The 12935-nt window shown below is 45.7% G+C and overlaps 1 protein-coding gene and 1 pseudogene across 1 annotated transcript in view; one reads left to right on the top strand and one right to left on the bottom strand.

Moving 5' to 3' along the window:
- Positions 1-7: 7 nt before the first annotated feature.
- The window catches only part of UTP4 (UTP4, small subunit processome component), a 29361-nt gene continuing 16433 nt past the window's right edge, over positions 8-12935 (top strand). Inside the window, 6 exon segments of the mRNA XM_006091150.3 lie at positions 8-163; positions 1012-1172; positions 5094-5285; positions 6157-6241; positions 8609-8698; positions 10688-10899. Of these exon segments, the coding sequence (XP_006091212.1) occupies positions 19-163; positions 1012-1172; positions 5094-5285; positions 6157-6241; positions 8609-8698; positions 10688-10899 (885 nt within the window). The 5' untranslated portion in view covers positions 8-18.
- On the bottom strand, positions 3414-4197 carry LOC102428597 (annotated as a pseudogene).

The following is a 12935-nucleotide window of genomic DNA, read 5'->3' on the forward strand; positions in this document are numbered from 1 at the left end:
CTTCGTAGGTCCCCGGAGATGAAAGGGGCGGTGGAGACCTCGTGCGCGCTTCAGACTCCCTCTTGGCCGGGCCGGGCCCAACACCCGTTTTCTGTTCTCGGGTTCCTAACCTTGAAGGGAGACGAGTCAGGGGTCAGCCAGGCCCGGCCCCTGCCCTTTCCGAGTGCGTACGTTGGCGGGGTTGGGGGCGGGGGTTGGAGGGGTAGTTGACAGATGCCGGACCAAGTCCGGTCGCTTCCCCGATCGGGAGCTCTGGGCTCTGCCCGCCCCGTCAGTACCACCTTCAAGTCTGTGACCTGCAACCTTCGCCTGCGGTGGAGTTAGGAAGAAGTGCTTGCTAAGATGCAGATTCCTAGCGTCTGCCCTCCACGCCCAGAAATTGGAATTCTGGAGCTGTATGGAGTACGACCCGGAATCTTGCATTTCTAAAAACCATTTCTTCAAGGTGCTTTCGATGCGGGAGTTCTGCAGACCCGACTCTGAGAGGCCGGCTTGGGCTCTCAGCGGTTCTTGCCTCTGCGGAGGGTCGCGGTGCTCACTCTCTCCATTCCCAGCATCCGCCAGTGTCATTACCCTCCGAGAAGCCTCACGCCCCAGAGGGGAAGAAGGACCTCAGTTCTTTCTTCCTGGAATTCAGCTGGTCCGCTCCAGCGTCTCCCTCGGACGCTCCCTTGACAGAATGATACTGTGTTCAGTCTTTTGCCCTAAGATCACATGTTAGATTCTCACCCCTCTCTTCCATACTTCCTTCAGGCAGTTGTCAGGATTGTTAAACGTCTGGGTGATCTATATGTTGATCTTTTAACATTTTTGCAAAAGAATCTTGAGCGTCTGGAGATTGTTTGATAGATTCTTGTGTGGGGCATGAAAATATCGCTAGTTAGATCCGTAGACATGAACTTCAGTGAGATATAGTTGGAGTTTTCCATCCAGAGCAGTGATAATAAGGAACAATACTGCAGTTAACATTTTACAAACATGACTCTTTTTTCTTCTTCTCCCCTCCCTTAGGAATGGGTGAATTTAAAGTCCATCGAGTTCGTTTCTTTAATTATGTTCCATCAGGGATCCGCTGTGTGGCTTACAATAACCAGTCAAACAGATTGGCTGTTTCAAGAACAGATGGCACTGTGGAAATATATAACTTGTCAGCAAACTACTTTCAGGAGAAAGTAAGTCATTTGGAAGCCTGATTTGGTGTTTCTGATAATTTTCTTAAGTTTGGTTCTACAAAAACTTGTATGTCTTTTGTAGCCAGAGATCAAAAGAAAGTGACTAAATGCTCTCTCGAGTTGTTTTGAACTATGTAACTTCTGCAGCATGCGATTTCTTGTCTGACTGATGAGAGAAGCTCCGCGTTTTGATGTGTTATGTTGGTGAGAAAGAGCCTGCCTAGGAATTGTGGCAGCTCACTGTCATTTGGAAACTGAGGTTTGCTCGTTCTTTTGGGCACAAGAAGGAAAATTGTCGAGACCATTGCTTTATATCAGTCTCCACACTGTTGCAGCTTTGGTAAGGTGGCATTTCCTGCTGGGGGTGTCAATACCAATTTCAGGAAAAATCATGAAACATTTTAATGTCAGAAACTTTGGTGAGGTGATAGCAGGAAGTAGATTCCTAAGTTGGCCTGTCAGAGAATGTAGACTTACATCCCTATATTTGGGAGTAAAGGAGATGGTAAACGAGGTAACATTCCAGTTGGATGTAGAGGGATGTGACGGCAGCATTTTTTTTTCAAAGGCACTGATTACTGATTTCCGGTGCAACATAGAATTCCATTCACATTTATTGAGTGTCTTACATACCCTGGGCATCATGATATAAGCGGATAGATAGGTAAATGAATGAATTTAGTCCCCAGCAGCCTAGTACTTGGAATGTAGGCACTCTGTAAAAGTTTCTAAATGAATGAGCGGCAAATATTAGGCATTAAAACAAATGTCAGATGCCCTCAGGGAGTTCAAAGTCCAGTTAAATTTTATATAAAACTAAGTACAGGCATAGAATCTTACTAGAGAGATAACTTACTCTGATGAGGTGGGTTTAGGAATCTTGGAAAAGAATGACATTGAGCTGATCCCTGAAGAACTAATAGGAGTTAAAAAATTACTGGTGACCACAACTGGGTCTTAGTGTGAACAAACATGCTGTGGTACATGCTTGTTGCATCCTGTGTTTTCTTGTCATTTATGACAGCTGTGATTATATAATAATTTGTATATTTGTTTAATGTCTTCGTCACTGAACTTCAAATTTTATGAAAGCAGGGACCATGTCAGTGATGTTCATGACTATATTTCCAGCATTTAGCAAGTATCTAGGACAAAGCCACTGCTGAATTAATTCTTATTGAATGAATTACGTCAACCATTTGTTATTCCGTGTCTCTTATTCTCTTATCTGTTTTTTCAACAATTAAGTAATGCAATCTAGTCTTCTGCTTTCTTTCCCTACTATTTAAGGTTGCTTAGCTCTGTTAGTTACGCTCAGAACAAGAAAAAATTGTATCTCTCAGAGTGAAAAGAATAGGGATTAGGGATAGGGAGACCAACATTCTCTTCATGTCATTGACTGACACTTTGGGCAAGCCACTTCACCCACAAGTACTTTGGCCCTTTCAAATTCAGATAGGAAAAATTATGCTTACCCTGTCTCTTTTGTGTCAAGCAAATAAAAGAATAAAATGTCTTGATAGAGATGAAACTTTTTGAATGCTAAGACAGCACTTAGAAATCTGAGACTTGAATGAACGGCTGGAGTGAACTGCATTAGTTTATCTTTTATTTTTTAAGCAGCTTTGTACAGGTAAAATGGACACAATAAGTAGCATGTATTTAAAGTATATAAATTAATAACTTTTGACATACACACACACGCTTTGAAACCATCACCCAATCAAGATAGTTGCATTGATTTTTTTAAAATTAGATACTTCAAATACAATTGGATGCAAATTTTATTCTACTGAAAAGGTGTTTGTTTGTTTTTTCCACAAGCCAAACTGTATCCAACTTTATTAAAGATACTTTTCATAAACAATCATGGTATTTCGGGCAGGACATGGGCAGACAGTCCTTAACAGTATACAACAACTTTCAAACTCCCTTCTTCAGTGAACTACCAAAATCAGAAAGCCACTATAAAACCCAGTGAAGCCTTCATCTGATGCTCTGAACAGGAAAAGTTTAGAGTGAGGGTTGACATTTCACATTAAGCATGTTGTTTAACAACTTTTCACAAGCCGACCCTGACTTTCAGGAAATGAAATGAAAATGGCAGAGAATGTCAATCTGTAGATCCACAATCTAAAAAGAAACTGCTGCTCTTTTGAGGGACTCCATTCACTGGTGACACTGGAAAGTCCAGATTGCCCAGCATACTGGAAATCAGTTTGTTTGGGTCAGGTCCCCATAGGTCTCTGGGCTTAAGAGAGCCAAAGTCTATGCTTAAAGTGGAGAGGGAGAAAAGGACATAAAAACGAATTTTAGTTTTCCCACACAACAAGGTGTTGGTGCCAATATGGCTAATGTGTGTCAACATCAAGAGATCCCTCCTCCCAGGAACCAAGAGGAAGTTTCTCAAAACTAGAAGGGAAAGGTATTCCCCTCCATGTCATTCCAGCTTTGGAGACATTCTCTTAGTACTATATGTCCTTCCCCCCCAAAATAACAATAAAGTGTTTTGTGTGCATAGCTTATATAGCTTAAAAAAAAAAGTAAGACAAAATTCTCCATTTTTATAAAACTTGATAAAAAAAATAGTATTTCAAACTGTACAGTCACCTGAATACACAGTTATCAAAAATGCACACACTTCACTTGGCATCTCCAGCACCTTCAGCTTTCTGTGCCTGTCTGTTCTGGCATCTCCATTTTCTGCAGGGTTATTCCCATCTTTGCCAGCATCAGCTTCCCCCTTCCCTTTCGGTACCTTCTCTCCCTTCTTTGCAGGGGCCTTTTTAGTCTTGGGCTCTGGCTTTGGAGGAGCAGGTTCAGCTGATAACCTGGCGGATCTTCTCTGTGGCTCCTCCTTCACCTTGGCTTTATCTCCTTTAGCATCCCCTTCAGCCTTTCTCTTGGGCGTGATGGCGATGGTGGCGGGACGTTGGAACAGGATGCAGGGATGCAGCAGCGCACGGGCTTTGCTTGGTCCAGGGGTCCGATCTCGCTTCCTCACACTGCTAGGGCTCCAGGGGGTTTATAAAGTTTTGATAGTGCTGGGAGCCCCAGACCGGTTCCTACTGAAAAGGTTTTGCAGAATAAGTTCTACTAAAAGAAACAAAACCAACTGTAGAAATAACTAAAACACAATCCTGGAAAAAAATGAAAATGTCAATAGACATGATCTTCTGATAGCACAAAATCCCACACCTGTTATTTCTAGGGAAGTATTTTATTTTATTTTTTACATTTTTATTCATTGATTTGAGAGAGAGGAAGAGTGAAACATCGATTTGTTGTCCCACTTATTTATGCATTCATTGGTTGCTTTTAAAAATATATATGTTTTTATTGATTTGAGAGAGAGGAAGGTAGAGGGCTAGAGAGAGAAACATTGATGTGAAAGTAAAACATTGATTGGCTGCCTCCTGCATGCCCCTTACTGGGGATCAAGCTTGCAAATCGACCTCTTGGTTCATGGATCAGTGCTCAATCACTGAGCCACACTGGCAGGGCTGGTTGCTTCTTGTGTGTATCCTCACCTGGGATTGAACCCGCAACCTTGGTGTATCGGGACAATGCTCTGAGTTACCTAGCTAGGCTGGGGAAGTATTTTCTTTTTCTTTTTTTAAAATATATATGTTTATTGATTTCAGAGAGAAAGGGTGAAGGGTAGAGAGATAGAAACATCAATGATGAGAGAAAATCATTGATCGGCTGCCTCCTGCACATCCCCAACTGGGGATCAAGCCAGCAATCCAGGAGTGTGCCCTTGACCAGAATTGAACCTGGGACCCTTCAGTCCGCAGGCTGACGCTCTATCCACTGAACCAAACCAGCCAGGGCTTATTTTTCACCATGTTGCCTGTGACCACTCAGTGCTGGTAGATGATGAACTCATGATGGGTTGTTGAAGTTATGGTGTTTCTGTAGTTTTTCCCAGGTCATGAGTCTCGAGCTACAGAAGCTTTGTGTTGGGCAAAAGGACAGCGACTCTTTAGTGCTGGACTCAACGGAGAGATTATCGAGTATGATTTGCAGGCCTTAAACATCAAGTATTCTATGGATGCCTTCGGAGGACCCATTTGGAGCATGGCTGCCAGCCCCAGTGGCTCTCAACTTTTGGTCAGTAGACAACTATTGGTAATTTAAACCAAGATTCCTCTTGTGCCCACTTAAAACTTCTTCCCTGTGTTCATAGGAAGGTAGATTAAAGTTATGTTACGCTATATAGCCATTCAGCAACCCCAGTATAAGATTGGAGTTGATATTGGGGATTAACAATCCCTTGTTCTTTTGCATCCTTTCTGTTTTTACTTTTGACCTCATTTATTCATTTATGAAATGAGAGGGTTAGTTTGGTTTCCCAAACTTTGTTCTTTGGAATTGGGAGCTGTAGAGACTTGTTTTGTTGTGTTTTATGATGAATTTCATTTCAGAATATAGCATATTAAAATCCTTTTTAGATTTACAGTGCACTAGTGCATATTAAAAATTCCTAGGTCCTCCCACCAGTTAACTTGTGCAACTGTGTTTCACCACAGTGTTTCTCAAAATTGTTTGAGCACAGACTGAGAAGACTGCTTCCCCAACCATTAACATTAGAATGGGTGCTTTCAGAGGTTGAACCTTTTGTGATAAGACCACTGTTCTCTTCTGATTTGCACTAATTTGTACAATATCTTGATAAGTATCTGTTTAGATTATATAGTTACTAGGTCTTTCATTTAGTCCATGGGTCTCTAGCAGAGATGCCCTGTGAAATCCTACTTCTATGTCCTGTGCAAGAATTGGACCACTAGTTAGCCTGCTTTCTTGTCAGGAAAAGGCTGCCAAGAATACACACGCCATCTTATATTTTGGCGGGAAATTCACCCGACACCGTAGTGTTCAGAGCAAGTGATCGCTTTAGGGCAGAAATGTATATATTTGTAAATAAATATGTTTAGTTAAAAATGTAAAATGCTTATCTTCTCTATTTTCTACCTTCTAATAGATTGGTTGTGAAGATGGATCTGTGAAACTATTTCAAATCAACCCAGACAAAATCCAGTTTGAAAGAAATTTTGATCGGCAGAAAAGTAAGGGTCATTTGTGGTGGGGCTGTGAATAGCCTTAGCAAGTAGTTATGTTTCTGTGCCACTAGGGATGGGATATTTCCCCATGGGTCCAGGTAATATTTTAACTACTAGAGGACCAATGCACGAAATTCATGCAAGAGTAGGCCTGCCTTCCCCCAGAGGCCGGCACCAGCTTCCCTCTGGCACCTGGGACCTGGGCTTCCCTACCAGCCCCAGCTTCATCCAGAAGGTCGTCTGGAAGTATGTCCAATCTAATTAGCATATTATGCTTTTATTATTATAGACTAGAGGCCCGGTACACGAAATTCGTGCACTCGGGGGCGGGGGGTCTCCTCAGCCCAGCCTGTGCCCTCTCCCAGTCCGGGAGCCCTCAGGGGATGTCCAGCTGTCAGACATCCTTAGCTCTGCCTCAGAGGCAGGAGAGGCTCCCACCACCACCGCTGCGCTCACCAACAGTGAGCCCGGCTTCTGGCTGAGCACCGCCCCCCCTGTGGGAGCACACTGAACACCAGGGGACAGCTCCTGCATTGAGTGTCTGCCTCCTGGTGGTCAGTGCACATCATAGCGACTGGTCAACCAGTCAACTGTCTGCCCCCTAGTGGTCAGTGCATGTAATAGCGAGCGGTTGAGCGGACTAAGCATATCATTAGCATATTACGCTTTGATTGGTTGAATGGACAACTGGACACTTAGCATATTAGGCTTTTATTATATAGGATATGCTAACTCTATCTGAGTACAGGGTATGTACTAGAAGCCATCTCCAGCTCAGGCTTTCTCCATTGTATAGGATAGTTGTGATTGCTTGGTTAAGTGAAAATATAGAAAACCAGAAATACAAAATAGAAAAGCTAGTGTTTCTCTATAAGTTGATTTGTTAATTCTCACTTAAATTTGTGATGTTTCAACAAGTGTGCATAAAGTCTGGAAACGAGAATTTCATCTTTAGGCGCTGTGGTTCTTTTTTATTGCTGTTAATCCTCACCCGAGGTATTTTTCCATTGATTTTTTTAGAGAGAGTGGAAGGGAGGGGCAAAGACAGAGAGAGAGAAACATCGATGTGAGAGAGACATATCGATTAGTTGCCTCCTACATGTGCCCTGACCAGGGCCAGGGATCAAGCTTGCAACTGAGGTACGTATCCTTTTTTTTTTCTTTCTGAGGTACGTACCCTTGACTAGAATTGAACCCGGGACCCCTCAGTCTGAAGGCCAACGCTCTACCCACTGAACCAAACAGGCTAGGGCAGAGCTGTGATTCATAATCCTGATGTGCATTCAAATTGAACGGGGGAGTTCTATAAATAATCGCCCATGTTTGAGCTTCACCTGGACCAATTGATCCTGACCTGTAAAGTAGGGGTTGGCAAACTGTTTTTGTAAAGACACAGAGTAGTAAATATTTTAGGCTTTATAGGTCAAACCATCTCTGCCAACTCTGTTGTGGCACAAAAATAGCCATAGATAATACTTAAACAAATGGGCATGGCCATGCTCCGTTAAACTTTACTTTCAAAAAAAGGTGGCGGGCCTCATTTGGCCTTAAGGCCATAGTTTTCTTACTCCCCTTCTAGCAAATAGTAACTGTTCCATGTATTCTTTGTATCCATTAGTAATATTTATTCTCTTCTACTCAGATTCATATTTTGGTTGTTTTTAATACCTTTGGAGTGTTCTTTTTAAATTACAAAGATGATCCAGTGCTTGTTAAAAATTTCATATGTGTAGCCAAGTATGAAAGAGAAAATAAGTATCTCATTCCCCTATGTAGACAACATTTTGAGATTAATCTTCTAGACTCTTTAAAATATTCATATAAACAAATACACAGGAGTGCCTGAACCTGTTTTCACTTGTTACATCACAGGCATCTGTCAGTCTTGCCAGTCTGCGTGGCATAGCATTTTATGGTGTTCCATAATTTATTTAGTCAAACTCCAACTGATGGATAGTAATTTTTTTTTACTACTAAGACCAGTGGTGCAGTGAATATTTTTATATACATGTTTTGGGGCATTCATGCAAGTATTTCTCTTTGATTAGTTCCCCGTGCAATTACTGGGCTAAAGAAGCACATTTACATTTTGTTAGGTTACTACCAGGTCACCCTCAAAAGGTTGTGCTTCTTTACACTCCCATCAACCATTTATACATTATTAAAGTTAGTATCAAATACTTCATTATGGATCCCAGGGCAAAGTTGTTCCTCATCTGTTATAAACCATTTCTTCACAAGAGTGCACTAAGTAGTGGGAGCTAAGACTAGAGAACACTAGCCCTGTAGATAATTGTGGAGGGAGAACTCAGTTACCTTTTGCTGTATATTTATGTGTTTGTCACTTGCTTTTTTTATTGTTCAACTCCCAAGGTCGCATCCTGAGTCTCAGCTGGCATCCCTCTGGTACCCACATTGCAGCTGGCTCCATAGACTACATTAGTGTGTTTGATGTCAATTCAGGTGGGTGACTGTTTTTCTCAATTCATTTGGGATGTGGGTCTTGTCAGATTCACATTTCTGACAAACTGGAGTTCTTGTTATGCTTTCAACGATGTTTAGCCCTAACCTTCTTAATTTTCTGGGATGTTCACCATGAATTTCAGTCCTTTCTTGGATTACTAATCCTGCTTTGGGAGGAATTTTGGTTTTTCTATGGGATGCAGTATTTTTTTTAAATATGTTTTATTTATTTTAGAGAAAAAGGAAGGGAGAAGGGGAGAGAGAAACATCAATTGACTGCCTCCTGCACACCCCCTACAGGGACCGAGCCCAAAACCTAGGCATGTGCCCTGACTGAGAATCAACCAGTGACCTTCAGAGCATGGGACAACACTCTACCATTTCAGCCACACTGGCCAAGGAGGGATGCAGTATATTTGTGTGTGTGTGTGTGTGTGTGTGTGTGTGTGTGTGTGTATTTGCTGGAGCCAACTTCCCGCGGTCCCTCCCCGGCCGGCCACACCTGGGGCGGTGCCAAGGCTTGAAGGGCATCTGCGGAGTGAGTGGGGTCCCTCCAGCAGGTGGGGTTCCTCAGCCTGGCCTGTGGGAATCGGGCCGACACTGGCAGTCTGACATCCCCCAAGGGCTCCCGGAGAGCAAGAGGGCACTCTACAAAGTTGCTGTCGCTCGGCAGCTCCTGCGTTGAGCGTCTGCCCCCTGGTGGTCAATGCACGTCATACCTACCGGCTGGTCAGCCAATCAGCCAGTTGCTTAGCCTTTTATATATATTGATATATAGACTAGGGGCCAGTGCACGAATTCGTGCACATTGAACTGTTTGCCGCGAGGCTACAGTGGGCACAGGAGCGGGTCTCAGCCCATCCTCCGCACCCCCGCCATGGCCCCCGGTACCCTGTCTGCCGGCAGCCCCGCTCCTGCTGCCGCCACTCCCATGTGTTGATGACACCGGCCCCGCTAGCACCTGCTGATGGTGCGGAGCTATTGGGGCCAGCGCCATCAGCAGGTGCGAGCTGTGGCTGCTGCCCCGATTGCCCCTCGGGAGCAGGAGGAGGTGGAGAAGCCATCAGGGGCGATCGGGGATAGCGGGTGTGAGTGGTGGCTCCTGCGCCGGCAGCAGGTGCGAGCACCAGGCGGGACCGCGGCTCACAGGAGCAAAGAATTTTCAGTAACCACCAGAGGCTCACCCCGATGACAGTGACCAGCACCCCACCTTGGTCTGGTGCCCCTGCTCACCTGCTCCACTATCCCGCTGCTGCCGATGCCCGCCATGTTCCGTGTGCGCCCACTGGTGGTCAGCGCACGTCATAGCAACCGGTTGTTTGGTTGTTCTGCCATTCAGTCTATTTGCATATTAGGGTTTTATATTCCATATAGTATTACCACCCTCAATTGTGCCTATGTCCCTCTTCAGAGAATAGGTCTCTAGTCTTTTGTTGCGGTGGGGTTTTATGGCATTGCCTGGATTTTTACTTAGGGGAAGGAATCTGAGGGATCTACAAGTTTCTTAAACTTACTTTCATTCCATTCCTCCTTTTAGTCCCACTTTCTTCCTCTGTTTCTAGAGTATCTGGGGTCACCAGCTCCTGACTTTTCTGAGGATCCCAGGGTGAAGTCAGGTGACTTCTTGGCTTTCCCCACTGCTGACTTGGTACTTAGTTTCAGGGCTCTGCTAAGCCAGTTACAACTCTACACATTCTCATAAATTGTCACTGTCTCTATCCCAGGGGGTTTGGAAAAGAGCAAAGAGTAATGGTTTGTGTGCAGTTGGCTAGTTTTAAGTGAAGTCTCTTTTCCATTTCACCCCCACCCCTCCAGCAAATTTCTGTTCCTTCCCTGTCCCCACCCTCCTTTCTCATCTTTAGGCAACCATTTTGGTGTTGAGAGACTGAGTTCACCATAAGTAGTATATATTGGATGTGGTCTGTGCTCGGGTAGCTAACCTAACATGTTTACCACATCGTTCAAATGTGGACTTTTCTTATTTTTCAGGGAGCACTATTCATAAGATGCTCGTGGATAGGCAGTATATGGGTGTGTCTAAGCGGAAGTGTATCATATGGGGTGTGGCCTTCTTGTCCGATGGCACTGTCATCAGTGTGGACTCTGCTGGGAAGGTGCAGTTCTGGGACTCAGCTACTGGGACGCTTGTGAAGACCCATCTCGTTGCAAACGCTGACGTGCAGTCCATTGCTGTCTCTGATGTGAGTATGGCTCCTGTGTTGAGCAGTTCCTGTACAGTCTGGGGGATGATAGAGAAGGCCCTGGCATTGTTGCACCACAAACACTGTTCCCTGGCTCTGAACGTTGCCCTGGAGGAAGATGAGTTTAGGAAAATCCATCTGAAAAGCCACATAATTTCCCTGAACTCTCTTATTCTCTTAGCAACTAGCTGGAGAATATTCTCTGAAGGATTGGTTAGCAGAGAGGTTTTCCTCAGGCTCCCCACCCCTAGTTAATCAGGTCTGACTGAAGACAGGGCACCGTGTGCTCAAAGAATCTCGAGAAGCAGTGTTTCCCCTCTCCGTACAACTGTTCTCCCGCTTCCTACCTTGGGAAATTAGAAGATAATTTTATAGTGATTTTTGACAATGTTCATTGTCTTCTCTTTGAATAAGACTTAAGCAGATTTGTATTGAACAGGTGTGCCTCTTTCCTTTTGGTAACCAAAGTGCTTAATCAGAAACGTTTGGGTATGTTTGCAGTGAGGTATAGAAGTAGCTTTGAGGTTTGTTACTATGTCCTTTATTTTTTTGCCTTCTTAATTTGAGAATTGCTATCTTAAGGGTGAAAATCCAGTTTCTAGTGTAGAGATCACACATGTTTGCTTTCCTTGCCTATAAAATGTTTCTGTCCCATTTCACAGGTTTTCCGTGAGAACAGTTTTGTGTGTATTAAAGCCCTGTAAAACATGTAGATGTCACCTATAAACTATAATCCTATATGATAAAGAGGGAATATGCAAAGTGACCGTCACTCCACCACAAAATGGCTGCACCCACAGGGGAGGCCAAGTTCCCATAATGAGCCTTAACGAGCAATCAGCAGGGACCTGAGGCTGCGCCCTCCCTGCCCCCGTGGGGCTTGATAGGGGACCTCAGGCCATGCCCCCCACCCTGGTGCCAGGCCAGGGGACCTCAGGCCGTGCCCCCTACCCGGCAGGGCTTGACAGGGGACTTTAGGCCACACTCCCCTGCCCAGCGGGGTTTGACGGTTGACCTCAGGCCGCAGATCCCACACTACAGTGAGGCTTCTCCCCCTCGCCCCCGGGCAAGGGGATCTCAGGTCGTGACCCCTGCCCAGCAGGGCTTGACGGGGTACCTGAGGCTGTGCCCCCCCCTCCCGGTGGGGTTTGACAGGGGACCTGAGGCTATGCCCCCTCCCGACACCAGGCCATGGGACCTGAGGCTGCCCCGTCCAGCAGGGCTTGACGGGGTACCTGAGGCTGTACCCCCTCCCGACACCGGGCCATGGGACCTGAGGCTGCCCCGTCCAGCAGGGCTTGACGGGGTACCTGAGGCTGCGCCCCCCCTCCCGGTGGGGTTTGATGGGGGACCTGAGGCTGTGCCCCCCTCCCGACACTGGGCCATGGGACCTGAGGCTGCCCCGTCCAGCAGGGCTTGACAGGGGATCTCAGGCCAAGTCCCCCACCTGGCGGGGCTTGACGGGGGACCTCAAGGCACACCCCATGCCCCGGCCCGGGCTGGGGGACCTCAGGCTGCGCCCCCCGCCTCGGCGCCGGGCCAGGGGACCTGAGGCTGCGCCCCCCGCCCAGCGGGGCTTGACAAGGTGGGACCAACTGGGTCTGGATCTAGCCCAATGGGGGGAGGGGCGGCAAGGTCTGGGTCTCGCACGATTTTGAGTCGCACGTGGGTGGGCGGGGACTTGACTCAGGGTCCCATGGTGTGCCCCAGACTCTGACAGTAGGAAGATTTTCATATACTTTTTACTAAATTTCTTTCATCTCTGACACTTCTATTATAGAGAAAGGGCAGATAGCAATATTAAAATATTTTCTCTAATTAATCCCCTTTTAATGTGCACGAATTTCGTGCACCGGGCCACTAGTAGAAGTATAAGTTGAGCCCTAGCTGGTTTGGCTCAGTGAATAGAATATCGGCCTGAGGACTGAACTGTTGGTTCCCGGATCGATTCCCGTCAAGGGCATATGCCTAGGTTGTGGGCTCAATTCCCAGTAGGGGACGTGTAGGAGGCAGCTGATCAATGATTCTCTCTCATC

Source organism: Myotis lucifugus, unplaced genomic scaffold, assembly GCF_000147115.1.
Source record: "Myotis lucifugus unplaced genomic scaffold, Myoluc2.0 scaffold_88, whole genome shotgun sequence".
In the NCBI taxonomy this organism is placed as follows: domain Eukaryota; kingdom Metazoa; phylum Chordata; class Mammalia; order Chiroptera; family Vespertilionidae; genus Myotis; species Myotis lucifugus.